The 16447-nt window shown below is 53.5% G+C and overlaps 1 protein-coding gene across 2 annotated transcripts in view; it reads left to right on the plus strand.

Moving 5' to 3' along the window:
- The first annotated feature begins 375 nt into the window (after positions 1-375).
- Positions 376-16447, plus strand: part of Vipr1 (vasoactive intestinal peptide receptor 1) — a 34334-nt gene continuing 18262 nt past the window's right edge. For both annotated transcript variants that reach the window (XM_006982906.4, XM_006982907.4), the window contains exons 1-2: positions 376-1652; positions 12414-12519. In XM_006982906.4, coding sequence (XP_006982968.2) covers positions 1575-1652; positions 12414-12519 — 184 coding nt within the window. In that variant the 5' untranslated portion in view covers positions 376-1574. The remainder of the gene's footprint in view (positions 1653-12413; positions 12520-16447) is intronic.

Consider the following 16447-nt stretch of genomic DNA (forward strand, 5'->3'; position numbering starts at 1 on the left):
CCCATGCTGAAGCGTTGGAAGGCAACTACTGAACAACTCGCTCCTTCGACATCCCGGCATCTGGAGGAAGGCCTGTGTCCAGCTAGCCCGTTCTCCGTAAGGAAGCAGAAACCGCAGGGAGCGCCTCCTGTATCCTCTTACCTCTATGCCCCGTGTGTAAAAGGCCTGGCTCGGATTCACAGACTAATAAAGTAGGGGGAGAGAGCAAGGGAGGTGCGGTGGACTGATGCAGAGGAGGAGGGGAAGGAGGGAGGGTAGAAAGCTCCACCCAGCCTGAAGAAATGGAGGAAGGCCAGGGGTCGCTTCCAGACTTTTCTGTAACCGACCTCAAGGCCACGCCCACAGCCCTAGTTTCCCACGTTGCAGGTTGGGAAGGCCAGAGCGTCCTCGGGAAATTCCCGCGCCCCTGCTGGCCAGAAAGCGCCTGGAGACAGACCTCCTTCGAGCGGATTGCACACCCCACTTCGCGCGCAGGGACACGCGGCTCTCCCCATCTCTGCACCCAACTCCGCCACTCCTCCCCACTCCTATCCCCTCGCGCCATCAGCCCCCCACAACACCTTCTCACTGTGACCGCCCGAGCTCTCGGCAAGGAGACCAGGCAGCCATCCGCACTGGTTCCCTCACAAGTTGCGCGCAGGGAGCTCAGAGACGGCGACCCTGCGCTCCACGCTAGCACCGAATAACCGAGTCCTAAAGACAAGCGTAGGAGGGAGCGCAGCCTCCCATCACCCGCTGCTGGCCTGCGCGATCTTGGAGATTCAGCGCGGGACATTGACACCCCGGTCCTAGTTCCTGAGGACCTCAGACTCCGGGAGGAAGGGTCTGTGGGCAGTCTGGGCCCGCGAACAGGTACAAGCTTCTGTCCCCCACGCCCGGGCGCTGGAACGTCGACTTCGCGTCCCTCGCGATCTGCGCGGGCCGAGACGAGTCCACCGTCTGAGTGCGCCCTGTGAAGGGCCAGGCAGGAGGAACCCCGAGTCAGGGCTCCCCGACTCCGGCTGAGCTCCCCTCGGCTTGTCCCTCGTCACAGACCGCTGCAGCAGCGTGATCCACCGGACCTCGTTGGGACCCAGCCTGAAGCCCCGGAAAGCTGCGGTCCTTCTCGTCCAGGAATCTGGGCCGCGCGCCGGCGTGGGAACCAGGGAGGCGGCCGCTCCCCTCCACCCCCACCCCCTGGAGCAGACGACCGTAGGAGCACGCTGCCGGGGACCGAGGGCGCGGCCTGGGTTGGGAGAGAAGGTGCGGGCGCGGGAAACGCTGGGCGGAGTCCCGCAACGGAGCCGCTAGGACGAGGCTCGCTAGCTGCAGCTCCCGACGACCCACACCACTAGCGGGACTCCGCGCTCACGCCCCGGGGCGCCCAGGCTCCGCCCCCTACCTGCGCCGAGGCCCCGCCTCCGCCGCTCCATTGGGTAACCCCGCCGCCCGTCAGACGAGCCCCCGCCGCCCTTCCCGGGCCCCGAGCTGCTCCTCTTAGCGCCGGGGCCGCCGGCCCGCGCCACTCTGCCGCGCTGCACCCGCCCCGGACCCCGCAGCTGCCCCGGCCGCCTGCGGCGGGCTCAGGGCGGACCATGCGCCCTTCGAGCGCACCGCCTGCCCGCTGGCTCTGCGTGCTGGCAGGAGCCTTCGCCTGCGCCCTCGGACCAGCGGTGAGTATGCGCCCCTCCACCCAGATCCCCAGGATGAGGGAGCTGCGGGGGCGGTGGATCTGGGGCCATCCGGCCATCGGGGGCGCAGCGGGAGCGCGGTTCTCATCTTCTCTCTGCACCCGGGGCCGGATCTAGCCCAGAGGCGTGGGAGCTCAATGGCACCGGGGCCCTCCTAGCGCAGCCTAGAGCGCTCACCTCGAGGCGATCCCAGGCAGCAGTGGGGAGGTTGAGGGCCAGAGGGAGCCCCAGACTTGCTTTTCGAGGAGTGCTTGTCGGGGTGCATGGGGGAGGAGAGCCGTGGGCAGCAGGATCGGGTGAGATGGGAGGTTGGTAGACTGTGAGGTGGAAGGGAGACTATGAGGTTCTGAAAGCTTCTCGAGGCATTTTTTGTGAACTTGTGGGATGAAGACCGGCCAGCAGCAGATGCAGCGTTTATACCTATGGCCTGGGAAGGGGTCTTTGGGAGCTTATGGGTGACAGGACTCGCCTTCCTGTGCTCTATCTCCTCTAACGATAGGATGGTGGTGAGCAGAGAAAGGTCAGAGTTGGTGGCAGGGACAGGTGTGCTGGGAAAAGCAGGGGACCTTGCTCTGCCTTCGACTTCTGCTTCCTCAGCACACCGATATGTGTGTGGGTGTGATCCTGTGGCTGTAGATGGCTCACCAGGACCGTGGGGCAGATGCTGGGTCACCTCCTCTGAGAGTAAGGAAGACCTCAAGACTCAGTCTGCCCATTTTACAGAAGGGCAAAATGAGGCCACAGGAGCCACACCTGTCCTTGTCAGACGTACTTGGATAGAGGTGATCGTCTTCCTCCCTTTGCTTCCCGCCTGTGGGGCTGTTGCTTCAAGATAGTCTTTCCCCAAGTGGATTCTGGTCTGGAAACAGCAGGCTGCCTGGAGGAGGGTGGGGAATCTTCGTCACCTAGGGGGTTCTGTCCCACGGTTACCTCCCTTACCATCGCCTCCATCAGAACACGAATCTGTTCCCACCTCGCTGGTGTCTGGCACGCGCTAACCTGGGAAAGCTCATCCCCTGGTGAAGGAGCAGCCCTCTGAGAATTGACAGGTGTGGCCCCTCCCTCTACTTCACAGTCCCACCTCCTCACACTCCAGGCTCCACTGGACTCACAGTGTGACTCACGGTGGCCCTCAGTGTCACAGTCTTCCGGCCACACACCAGCAACTCTCCAGTGCTCCCAACTCTGGGTCCCAGCTACTCTGATTTATTTTGGATAAGTCAGGACTCTTTGGACCACTGGTGGTCTCCAGGTGCCCTCCATCTAGACATAGCTTGAGCCTGGCCCCTCCAATACCTTTTTTCCCATCTTCCCAACTCTGGCTCCTGATTGCTTCTGATCGCCCACTCTGACCCATCCTTCAGCTCCACAGCCTCCCTGCCTGAGCTGTTCTGCTTCCCCTGTGGAGTTAGACTCACTGTCCTCTTGGCCCAGTTCAGGGCCTGGCCCACAAAACGAGGGGAAGGGACTTAGCCTGGCATGGAGGAGGGTCCCAGTTCCTGCCCCGCTGTCCTTACTTGCTCTCTCCTGGAATGGACACCCAGTGTTCCTGCTCCAGCCGGACTTGGGGGGGACACGTTATCAGAGCCATAAAATGGCAGCTGCAGAGTTCACATTGAAGGCACAGAGCCTTATCACTCTGTTTATGGGGCCCTGCCTTGGCCTGGGAAGGGAAATCTTTGAACGGGGAAGCCAAAAAGAAAAAAAAAAAAAAGAAAGAAAGAAAGAAAGAAAACCTCCAGTGTCCCAGAGGAGGAAGTGAAGTATGTCCCAAGGCCTTCCATGGCTCCTGCCCCCTGGGCAGCAGACAGATGCCCAGTGCCAGGCTAGTGGGAACACTCAGACTGGAGACAATCTGAGGCCTTACTTTGCAAGAGTCTCCACTGTAGGAGCATGGCACAACCGGCGACCCCAAATGGATGTGGGGAACAGCCTCTTAGGACTAACGGACAGGGTTGCTGTGACAGACGAACAGGGAGACCTCCTTGGAAGAAGCAGGGCAATGCCCTTAAATTTGGCTCCATTGGCCAACTTCAACTGCAAACTATGAAAACAGCCTTTGCTAGCCTGGCCCCAGAGGTAGAGAGAACCCCAGTGCCCAGTTTCCATCAGAACTGGGATGGCTGGGATGAAAGGCAAGGCCAGCTCCTCTCAGTGTTCAGGTGGAAGCCACCTGCTCCTGAAGGTCACGCCTCACCAGAGGAGTCCTTCCTGGCCACTACAATCAGCCTCTCTAGGGTCTTCCCACTACTGCCCAGGCCTCTGGCCTCAGCAGACCATACTGTGAACTTTAGGAAATATGGTGGCTACTGGGCCAGGCTACCTTCTGGAATAGAGAGACAACCTCAGTTATGCTTGCTCAGGACTCCCAGGGCCACGCGGAAAGACAGAACTCTCTAGAGGTTCATGCCTCCCTACCCTAGAGTCTGGAGACCTAGCCTCTTCTGAGGCTTCTGTAGCTTGCATGGGGGTCACAGCTTAGGAGAAGAGCCTTAGACCCTGCCTTACCCCACAGCCATGTCTAGTTGGCTTGGGAAACGTCTTTAATCTCCACAGAAGGACCTGATTCCCTCATCTCTGAAGGGATAAAGGAGCCCTTAGCCCATTGTGAAGGAGAATTGAGAAGGCTAGGCGGGGCTGGACCTAGCCCCACTTTCTGGCTGGGGCCTGATATTCTCTGAACCCCAGGTCCAGGTGAGACAGGGATAGGTGTCCAGACAGGACCTGTGTGAACTCCGAAGGAAGAAAAGGTAGTGAAGATGTTGTGTGGCCCATGTGACAGGTCATCCCTGCTCCTCGGTCCCCAAGCTTGGACCTTTGTCCAGCCAGGGCAGGCAAGATCCATGGAGTGGGTGGGGTATCCTCATGAGGTGTCTTCAGGAAGTGACAAAGCCTCCTTAGAGGAGGCTGGGCAGTAGTTGGCAGGACATCTCACAGTGAGGGAAGCCTTCATGGCAATCCGACTTGTGTCACCCTCCTGCTGTTACCAACCCCTTCACTGTGGCCGCTTGGTTCACAGGTGAGGGTTGGAGGCTGGGGACTAAAGTGAGCCTTGGCCTTTTCTCAGCCTCTCAGACTTTGCCCTCCTGTTTGGATTCCCAACATTGTACGCAGGAGAGCCACAATATATAGAAATTCTCTCCTGCTTCTCAGCAGTGCTTCTGAAGAAAAGAGCTTAATCTCTCCAATACATGAATAAGTTTTTTTCCTTCTACTGTAAAATGTTTCAAACATAAACAAATAGAAAGAATATTATGTTTTGAGTAGTGGCTCATGCCTGTAATTCCAGCACTCAAGAGGCTGAGGCAGGAAGGCTGAGTTCAAGACCAGCCTGGGCTCCTCAGTGAGAACTTGTCTCCAATTAATAAGTCAATAAGAATAGCCTAAGCCGGGCGGTGGTGGCGCACGCCTTTAATCCCAGCACTCGGGAGGCAGAGGCAGGCGGATATCTGTGAGTTCGAGGCCAGCCTGGTCTCCAAAGCGAGTTCCAGGAAAGGCGCAAAGCTACACAGAGAAACCCTGTCTCGAAAAACCAAAAAAAAAAAAAAAAAAAAAAAAAAAAAAAAAAAAAAAAGAATAGCCTAATAGGGACTGGAGGAAGAGCTCAGTGGCTGAGAGCAACTGCTTTGCAGAGGACCCGTGTCGGTACACTCAACAACCACACATAACTCCAGTTCCATGGCGTCCAGTACCCTCCTGTGGCCTCCATGGGCACCTGCAAATGTGTGATGAAGACACATATGCTAAGATACAGACACACACACACAGGCACACACACACACACACACACATACACAATGTAAAAATCTTTGTAAAAGGATAGTATAATGGACATACAGATTCCTTAGGTTTGAAATTGGGTAACTTCAATGTTTAATTTTTACATCACTTGTTGATTTTGGCTAAAGTACATTTAAAGTCAATTAAGGGAATATTGACCTTTAACCTGGATCCAAATGCATCTCTAAAATCAAAGACCATTGTCCTGTATAACTATGGTATTCTGGTCTCACCTAACATGATATGCATGCTAGTCTCCCTCATATCCAATATTTAAATATTCTCCAACCACACTTAAGCACCACAAGGTGAACAGTGACTTATTCTCAGAGGGTTGTCTTATGGCAGTGGCCCTTCCGTCTGACTGATGGGGTTAGACAGCCAGCTGGCAGGCATTTGGGGTGAGAGTGAGGTGTCTTGGCAGGGAGGCTTCCTGCCTGGGGAAGCCTCTCTCTATGCATTCTGTCTTATGTGGTTCAAGGTACTAAGATCCACATCTCTCAGGAAGCACCTCCTCCTAGCCACCTTCAAAACAAGTTCTTCCTGCATAACAGGGCATTGGAGGAGGGGAAGAGTCCACAGGCTGACATCTGTAAATTGAAGACTTGCAGCCTCGGGCTCCGTGGGAGGTTGGTGTTTTTAGTTCTAGCAGCACCCACAGATCCTGGGTCCTCTTCCCCGGGGGTGTCCAGGACAACAGGGGGTTTACATTGAATATGTACCCTGTGAAAGGCTTCCTGCCCCAGAGGAAACTTCCCAGCAAGTGCTTGAGGATGGAGCAGACTGGATGTCTCTGCTGAGATTCCAGCAACTATGAGAGCTCTCGAAAATTCTCTGTCTCGTGTGTGTGTGTGTCTGTGTGTGTGTGTGTGTGTGTGTGTGTGTGTGTGTGGTGTTAGACAGCTGGGCATGGTGTCACATCTGTAATCTTAGCACTGAAGAAGCTGAGGCAAGAGAATCACAAGGTAGAGCTGAGCTCTGACTGCACAGCCAGCCCTTGTCAAAAACAGAGATGATGTGTGGTGTGTGTGTGTGTGTGTGTGTGTGTGTGTGTGTGTGTGTGTAAGAGAGAGTGTGTGTGTTTAAAATGAGCTGGGCATGACGACACACACTTGCAAGCTCAGCACTTAGGAGGCTGAGGCAGGAGGATTGCTAGGAGTATGGTTTCCAGTTTGGGGCACTTGTAAATAAGTGGCCATATACATTCACAGAAAAGCTTGTGTGGGGACATATATTTTGTTTTCTTGGGTAAATGCCTGGACTGGCTAGCCAGATGTACACCACTGTGCATGGCATTTACGTGGGTGCTGAGGATCCAAACTCAGTTCCTCATGCTTGCCCGGCAAATAATTTATAGATGGGGGCATCTCTACAACCCCCTGGAAAGTTTTTTAACCCCCAAATGCAACTCTGCACCCTGATTTCTCCTCATTTTCCTCACCTCCCCTGTCTCCCCTCTCTCCCATCAAGAGGAGCCATGATTTGTAAAATGTGGATTAACCGAGAGGGAAGGTTCATGTTCTTGAGAAAGAGGCATAAAAATATGAAGAAGGGAAAAGAAATCAGATGTGCTAGAGATGGAGGAAACAGACAGGCTCAAGACCTCTCCACAGAGGTTCAGACTGCCCGGGTGTCTGACAGGCATGGTGGCAGGGGCAGGTCCAGCCTGGTGTGGGGACGGGGCTCGGACTTTGGTCATAACTGCTGCCCACTCTCAGCAGCCCCGTACTGTGAGGCCAGCGTCCTTGACATGTGAAGTTCGACATGGTATGCTTGTGCCGTTGGGAGCAAGAGTCTTTTGGGGGAGTGTGAGGCAGACCGAGTCACAAGTGTGAACTGAATGCCATTGTTGTATCAGTTGTTGTGCAGACATGCTTGAGTAAATCACCCGGTCACCCACCCGAGTAGTGACCGACAGTCTGATCCTGTGGTCTTCACAAGGCTCTGCCACCTCCTCACCACAGCCTCTTCCGCAAGGGCTGGAGCTGTGCCCTGTTCTGCCCCAATACTTCCAAATATTTTTTTTTAATTAGAAAAACATACAGCTCTGAAGTGGCAGCTCAGTAAATCAGTGTGTGTGTGTGTGTGTGTGTGTGTGTGTGTGTGTGTGTGTGTGTGTTGGTGAGGCAACCACACAGGTCAACTTACTACACCTTCCTGTTGGGGGTTCTTGTGCACCAATAAGATGAAATCTTTGGTGCTCTGCAGAGCTTTTCCTTTCCCGGTCATCAGTTTCCATGCATGCCTATCATCACGTGATCCGGGTTCAGGGATGGGGGGACTTAAACAAATCTCAGTATGTGTGATGCTTTCTGTATGGGGCCAGTGCAATAAGGAAGACATCCAATAGGACACCCAGTGTCCTACCAACTTCTGCTGATTCCCTACCTCGTCTGATGGTCCCAAACTCTATAACACAACAGCACAAGTCATTCATAGTGACTCCTAGTGCTTACAAATCTGCAGACAGCACACTTTTCCTGATTCAGTCCACCTCATACTCCCCCCAGAGGCCACCTGTTCCCTTGTATCCAACCACCTATAATGTGACAGGTCTTTGCAAAGTGTGTTTCCCCTACCCTCATCCTTTTGGACCACATCTTTGAGGGTCCCCAGTAGCCTAGAAGTCAAAGTTCATACTTCAAAACTGACATTCGAGGCCCTTCCCAAGTCTATCCCTGCCTCCTTTCTATGACTCCTCACAAGATGTCCCTAGAACTCCTCACAGTAGCTACACAAGGCTTCCTGCAACATGGTGAGGAGTTCATGTCTCCCCGTCTGTGTACCCTGGGATGCTGAGCCCACCCCAGATTGTCTAACTCTTCCTCATTCTATATAAACTCTGCGCCCCACCCTGATACCCACTGTCCACCAGGATCTTACCCTGGAGCTTGTCCAGTGATCAGCAAACTTGGCTGTATTTGCCCAGGGAATTTTTCAATGTCCACTGTAGATCTGAAGTCCAGAAGGATAATGAGGATGTTTAGAAAAAGGAAACAAATGAGAGAGGAAGTCCAAGGTCTGCCTGAATTCCTCCACGATAAGGGCCACAGGGAGCTGCCTTAGCTCTGTCCTCCCAAGGGCCATGGTTGACCAGATGGCCAAAGGCAAATCTCCGGCAAAGGATTGATGCTACACAGACTGGGGTCAAAGACTTGGGTCCTATCTGAGGATGTGACTTACTGGGTGACCTCAGGTCCCTCTCTGGGTTACTATTTCCTCTACATTCTTCCAGACAAGGGTGTTTTAATCAACTAAATTTTGGCAAAGATAGTTTAACTACTGGATACCATACCTCTTCATGGTTCACAGCTATCCAGGATTCCAAATTACCCTGGGGACTGCTGGATCCATGCCCCCCTCCTCTCTCTGACTCAAAACCATGCTCTGAGGCAGTACTTCTGGAGGGACAGTTGCATGGTGTCAGCCAGAATTTTATTAGAGAGTATCAGGCCGAAGTGGCTAAGAACTAGGTGTCCTGTAGTGATTCAAAATGGGGAGAAGGTTGTTGGTAACCTGTTTGCCTTGCAAGCACAAATACTTGAGTTAGACCCTGGAACCCGCGCTAAAAATAAAGGAAGAAACAGGAAAGGAAGGAATGAAGGAACACAAAACCGGATGGTTAGCAGGAACCTGGATTCTCAGTGCTGGGGAACCCGAGACAGGTGGGTTCCTGGGGCTTGCAGGCCAGCCAGCCCAGGCTGTTTGGCACATTCTAGGCCAATGAGAGGCCCTGTTTCAAAAAATAAGGTGGAGAGTGTCTGAGAAACAGCACCTTAGGTTATCTCTGGTCTCTATGTGCACATTTACACATTTATGCCCGTGCATGCGTGCACACATGCACACACACACAAATATGGAAAAGTGGTAACTTGGCAATCTGTGTGATCATTACTCTGGCTTAAGAAGACTCCAAAAGTGAGGAACAGTTATTGTTCTGTCCTCAGACCATAAAAATGGACATTTGGGTTCCTGAGATTAAAAAAAAAAAAATTAACTAGCTTAAACTGTAAACAAGGCTATTGGCTCGTGTTGTGGGAAGATCTGGCTTCAGACATTGCCTGCCTTCACTGTCAAGCAGCTCTGGGTTTTCTCTGTCTCCATCCTGCCGCCCCTCAGTGGCCTTCATCTTCATGTTCTGTTTGTCAACAAGATTACTACAGTAGCCCAGCCTCTGGTCCTTTGAGGTTTTCCCAATCCAGTGGGGAGAATTAAACCCACTTGCCTCCTAGTTTAATCCAAAGTCCCAGGAGTGAGAGCCTTCTGGCTCAGAGGAGCATGGCTTGGGCCAGGTGCCAGGCGCTGAGTCTGGGAATGCTGATTGCCTTAAGTCTTGGTCACACCAATCCCCTGCAAGAGGGTTCACCAGGAGCAGTGATGGGGGAGGTCTCTAATGAGAACATGGCACCAGAGGAGAGGAAAGCTTGTGGGTAGGCTTATACACAGAAACAGCAGGTATCCACACAGCATCCCTGTCTTCATATCACAGTACAGTGTGAAGAAGGTGAAAATGTGAGGGGAATCCTGAGAGTTGGGGATGAAGCCCCAAATCCTAAGATATCTAGCTGTTGATAGGCTGGGCCTGGGAGGGTACCTAGTGAGTGGTGCGTGCTCCCAGATGAGCAAGGTAAAACAGTTGGCTGGCCAGTCCCAACTTCCTCTTTCAGAGGTCACCTCCAGGAGACCCATGACTGCCCCTGTACTCTCTCCACCTGAGGATGAGCCAGTCACAGATCCCCTAAGCCATATCACTACAAGCATTCTAGATGAAAGAGGTGAGGCATATGGTCCCTAAGAGGACACACAGGTGCTGGGTCTCCTTCAGACTGCCTTTTCTTTAAATGATTCTGCGATGTTCCTTGACAGTCCCGTGCTAATTTCCATTTGCCAAGTTGAAAAGAACTTAGCAGTCCTTGTCTGGACCCCAGTTGGCTGGGTACCTTTGTTCAGTATGTGACTTCCAGTCCTAGACAAGTGAGGTCTGGGTGGCAGGAATAGGTGAAGGAGGAGGTCTTCCTATGGACCTGAGCTAGGACAGACACAGTGCTAGTTGGACCACTGGTGACCTGGGAAATGAAATTTCCCGGGAATGAAAGACCTATTGGGGTAGAAGCCAGTCATGGCCAAGCCTCAGCTTAGACCTCTTTTTTTTTATTAAGAAAATTTTTATTCATTTTACATACCAACCACAGATACCCCCTCATCCCTCATCCCTCATCCTGCTCCCCCCCCCACCTTCCCTCTCCAAACCCTCCTTCGAAAAGCTAAGGTCTCCCATGGGGAGTCAGCAAAACACCTGGTACATTAGTTGAGGCAGGTCCAAGACCCTCCACCCTGCATCAAGGCTGTGCAGGGTGTCCCACCATAGGTAATGAACTCCAAAAAGCCAGCTCATGAACTAGGGATGGATCCTGATCCCACTGCAGGGCCCCTTAAACAGACCAAGCTACACAACTGTCTCCTGTACGCAGAGGGCCTAGCCCAGTCCCATGTAGGCTCCACAGCTGTTGGTCTAAAGTTCGTGAGTTCCCACTAGCTTGGTTCATTTTAGACCCTTCTCTTGATGGTAGTGGAGAGCACCCTGCTGTCTGGGTGCAGAGCAGTCACTGGTGTTGACCCACTTAGACCACTGGTCCAGTTCTATATACTTTGATGCTGCAAGCCAGGAGGTCCCCTTGGAGGGAGGAAATAAAGAGAAGCTCCCATGTCTACGTTGTTTCCACAAGCTTCCGTCAGCAAGGCTGAGTCGGGGGTGGGGGTTGGGACTAATGTTCATTTTCCATGCAGAGACCGAGTCCAGGTAAGAGTTATGAAAGGGAGACTCGGAATCTCAGCTGTGAGGTCTTCCCCCAGAGCTTTGCGTGGGCCCTGGTGGAGACTGTGATACTCTCCAACCCAGGCAGAGATGAGGAAACAGGACTGCCCAGAACGGTGGCCACGTCCTAAAGTCAGAGGCAGACAGAAGCTGCCCTAGTGCCACTGCTCACTCCCAGAGGCCTTCACCTTCTGCACACCCACAAACCCTCAACACCTGACACTTTCCCCTTGATCCCAGGCACCACAGTGCCATGTGCTGCCATGCTGCCTGCCCACCCAACCCTGCTCCTGGGCCCAGGCATGCTGGAGGGCAGGAGAGAAGCAAGGGCTTCTTCATCCCCTCTGACTTCCTAGAGACTCAGGAGGCTGGTGGGGGCTGGGGACTTCTTGTGGGGCCTCACTTACTTGCTTAAGCCTCCCTAGTCCTTGTGGAATCTGTTTTTCCTTTTTCTGTGGCGAAGGAGATGGTGAGGACTGGGTAAGAAGGGTCAGTATCCTGTCCCATCTTCATAAGCAAGAATGAACAGAGGCTACGTATATGAAGGAGATGCTGCAGCCAGACTCCTTTGTTCTGCCCAGGTTTGGCCCCAGGAGTTCCAGGCTGGTGTCCAACATCCTATAACAGGTGATCTATAATCACTAGAATGGCACCACCCATGCAGGGGAGACTGAGGCAGGGACAGAGTGGCAGAGCTTAGTGATCAGGTCAAGATTCTGGGGAAAAGATCTTTGGCCTCCACCTGGGGTTATACTTCCCCCAGAGTCAGAATCCAGCAGCAGCAGCATTGCTCGGGAGCCAAGAGGCCCGAGAGGATCCTCAGGGCAGAATCTGGGTGTCAGTGAGAAGATTGTCTAGAGCTGAGGCAGGGGTACAGTCTGGGGCTGTTGTAGGGAACAAAGTGGAGCTGGAATAAGGGCTCATCTGGGCCTAGGATGAGTTCAGTCTTGGGCTAAGATGGGTTATAGACTGAGATTGGGTTGGGGGTTCAGTCTGAGGCTATGGTGAAGACCTTGGCCGCAATGGACATCCAGTGTGGAACTCATATCCTCAGGATGAGAGCTGGTTCAGCCTTTGCTGGCCCTGCTCATCCCCCTGCTCCTCAAGTCTGTGGATGAGGCTGACATCTCTGTCTGCTTTGTCCTCAGGGCAGCCGGGCAGCCAGCCCACAGCAGGAGTGTGAGTACCTGCAGATGATTGAGATACAGCGCCAGCAATGCCTGGAGGAGGCCCAGCTGGAGAATGAAACCACGGGTGAGTCTGATGGAAACAGAGGAGTCCCAAGTTCCCCTGTGTCACCAGCCCGTCCAAAGCATGCGCCTTCCATAACCATCGGTCAGATGGGGATCGAGGGTAAGGATCTCACCACAGAGCTCTGGGTCCGAGAAGTCACACAGCAGAAGGGCCACGATGCCCCCATGCTTCCTGACCCCACCCAAGTCTGAGGAGCTCCCAGTCTTATCTGGAAACAACACGGTAAACCGTGGATGGCTGTGAAAGTGCAGACAGTTCCGCCTTCAAGGGTCCAGCCATGGCTGCCGGAGTATCTGAGGTGGGAGATCTAGGGTACTCAATGGTAGAGACCTTCCATGATGAGCCGAGTGGGCCCATGGCCTCTCCGTCCCCTCCCTATCCCGCCGCTCATGGGAGCACTCCCAAATAACTTCCTTGACTCCTGACTTTCCCAGAGAGTAGATGAGACCAACTGGCCAGACCCTGTAGAAGCCGTCAGGACAAAGGGGAGCTCTGTCTACTTGGCTTGGTTGCCCAGGGTTGAGTAAATTTGAAAAGGTGGGAAGGTGTAGGGAAGCAGAGGACCTGGGAGAATGGGAAACTCAAGACTCACTGTGTTGGGAGAGGGCTAGCATGGCGTGGCAGAGGCGGGAAGGAGCTGGGCCTCCATCCTGGGTCATCCCTCCAGGCTGTGTTTATGGTTACATAATGGGAGCAGGGAGCACCTGTCCAGCTTGCTGGCTCCTGGCTACCGACACCATTCTGGGGCTGTTATGTAACCTTTTTGGGTCCCTCCTTAACCCTGGTGCAAAGGCCTTCTGTGCTCATGGGTGTGTGTGGGTATGTATTCTCACAGATGGGCCTGGCCTGAGCCACACTTTATGGCAGAATGGCCCCCTGACTCCCGTGACCCTGAGACTGAGGCCTGGGTCAGTGGGTGACTAGACTTAGCCTGCCTACTGTCTATACGCCCCGCCCTGTGCTGCCAAGCTACAGACTGGTCTCAGCAGGCCTCGAGAGCATGGGGCAAACCCAAGAGGCCCGACTCCAGGCCCTGAGCTCCACTGTAGCTCCTCTCCAGACCTGTCCCCAGAGGGGACTGGCCACCCTCATGAGCCCAGTGAGGTCACTGCTGGCACAGGGTGCCTGTGGAGTGCCAACGCCCTGTACGCAGCAACGAGACTGGGATCCCAAGGAAGGCAGGCGTAGATGTGCAGATTTCGGGCCTGCCCTGACTGCTGTTGAGGCTCTGTGCATTCACATGGGCACAAGTGGGCACCCCTGGCTCACGTCCACCTGAGGCTGTGCTTGGTTCTCCAGTATACCACTCTGCCTGCTTCCGAATGTCCGTGTGTGAGTGCATCCGTGTGGGGTCAGTTTGTGCATTGTGTCTGTCTGCGTCTGCTCACTTGGTGGCCTTCCGATGAACATTCATGTATGTTTGCATGTGTGTCTGTGGTCAGTGTGTCTGGAAGTACATGTAAGTGTGTGTCATTATGTATAGGAAATTACATAAAATTGACTTCCTGGGGGCTTTGTGCCTGCCTGCCTCTCTATCCATCATCTCAGCCTCTTGGTTTTCCTATTGGGGTCTTAGCCCTGCATGGGCACATAGGAAAATCTCCCCGACACAGTCATTTCTACAAACCAAGCATTTCAGGACTGTCAGTCCTCTATGCTTCCCAGCGCAGCTGCCCTAGCAAGCCACCCACCCCTGAGGTGCCCCCTGCAAGGGGCTCCCCAGCCCGCACACCTGCAGGCCTCTCTTCCTCAGGGTCTTCTTGCTGATCTGGGTCCCGCTCACAGCATGGCCTTGGCCGAGTCCCCACAGGGCACAGCCCAGTGCCCTTCAATTCCGTCCCACCTCTGGTGAAGCTGAACCCCTGCCCTCCACTCTTCAGCTCTGACTGGCAACTCTGAAAGCTCGAGGTCTGGCAGAGACCCAGACACAATAGCTGGCCTGCAAAACAGGGTGTGCCCAGCACTGTCAGCAAGGGTACATAAAGTCCAGCAGCGGCCAATTTCCCAGAGAAATGCTACCAAGCCCTGTAAACCAGGAGAGGAATGTGTGAATAGGCAAGCCCGAGGCTCGGCCACACCTCATCCTGCCACCTTGCCTCCATTTCCTCATCTGTGAAATGGACCGGTTATATAAGCTGCTTATTTAGAGACTGAAACAATGTTGGGACATTCCAAACCTAGAGCTGGCTGATGTTAATTGAAACAGGTCATAAATCATGAGCAGATTTTCCCAGCCTGAGGGGCTGCTCTATGTCCTCCTAGGAGCAGAAGACAGGACTATCAGCCAAAGCCAACCATGGGACTCAGGATAGATGAGGGACATGATAAAGTGGCAGGACCACAGGAAGAGAGGATGCACTCTGGGTGACTTCCTTAGCCTTGGCTGCAGGTCCAGCCACACTGCTACAGCACCAGGGGTCCTGTCCCCCCTCCCCACGCACCCCACTCCCCTCCTTAGCTGCCACATGACCACAGCACTGAGAGTCCGGAGGCTCTTCCCCCAAGTGGGTGCATCCCTCCACGTCCTCTTCCCAGGCCCCCTTCTTGAGAACTTGTGAACCTTCGGACCTGGGCTGGTCTGGGCTTGGCCCAGCTGGCATTGACTTTGACTCTGGGGTTGGGTTTCCTGAGCAAATCGGCGGGGCTGGCAGCATTGCAAGAGGCAGCCTCCTCCAGGAGAGGGGTCCAGAGGAGTCGTCTTTCCTCAGGGACACCCAGTTTTGTAGACCCCCTGGAGACGCCCCTCAGCATCCTCACCAGCCCGGCTGCAATGCTCTGCAAGCTCTGTGAAGAAGTGCTGTCAGTGTGCTTCCCAGTACCCAGCATCTTCTGGAAACATCTCCAGTGCTGCCGTTACTATTACAAAACTCAGAAAGAAGATGCATGCTTATGTTTTTAAACAATGATGGTTTCTAACAGAGCCTCTTGAGATGGATCTTGCTCTTTTGAATGTGGATTAATAGCCTTGTTTGTGTCGAGAAGGCAGGCTCAAACTGTGGGGCTGAATTGCTTGAAACTGCTGCTGGTAATTTGGTAATGTAAGATTTTGAAATCTAAATGTCTGTTTTCTTACAAACCATAAAAATGAAGGCCACTCATTGTGCTGCTAGAAACATATACGACTCGCTATAAAAGAAAAAAACAGAAAGGAGAGTGATTTATAATCAAATGCCGTGTGCATGTGCAGGCGTGATAGCAGTAAAAGATAAAGGAGACAGTCTGAAGGTTGTGCCTATAAATATAAGCTCTGGGAACGAGAGCGCTATAAACGCGGATTGGAGTGTACAGCTGTGCCGTCACTGACTCAGATACCACGGGCGAGCACTACAGTAGGTGACATGACCTTCTCACACTTTGACCAACTCCCATTAAAGTTCAGAACAAAATGAAAACAGGTTTTGCTCCCTTTTCTCAGGGACGGCTTTCCCAGAACACTCCACAGAGTTAAAGCCACTGTTCTGAGTGTTTGGATGCCAAAGCCTCAGCTCTTGTCATTCAAAAAGACTGACACCTATACACATGTCCAGTAACTCATCCAGAATGAGAGACAGTTTGCCATTGGGCAGAACCAGCTAGCTACCTGCCTGGCATCTCTGGTGCTCGTCTATCAAATGGAGATGTAGCTCAATTGGCAGTTAGCACGCACAACAAGCCCTAGGTTCGATCCCCAGCATCATATAAACTGGACATGGTGGCACACACCTGTCATTCCAGCAACATTCCAGAGGTAGAGACAGGAGGACCAGACGTTCAAGGTCTTCCTCAGGGCCAGCCTGGGCTATACAAGACCCTGTCTAAAATAAATAAATATTTGATGCCATGTAGGGGAGCTCCGTCCCATATGGAGAGAGGGTCCTCTTTTCTTTCCATCAGAACAGCACCTCTGCAGCCTGGGCAGGCATGGCCTCCACTCTGACAAGCCCCTCTA

This window comes from Peromyscus maniculatus, chromosome 7 (assembly GCF_049852395.1).
Source record: "Peromyscus maniculatus bairdii isolate BWxNUB_F1_BW_parent chromosome 7, HU_Pman_BW_mat_3.1, whole genome shotgun sequence".
In the NCBI taxonomy this organism is placed as follows: domain Eukaryota; kingdom Metazoa; phylum Chordata; class Mammalia; order Rodentia; family Cricetidae; genus Peromyscus; species Peromyscus maniculatus.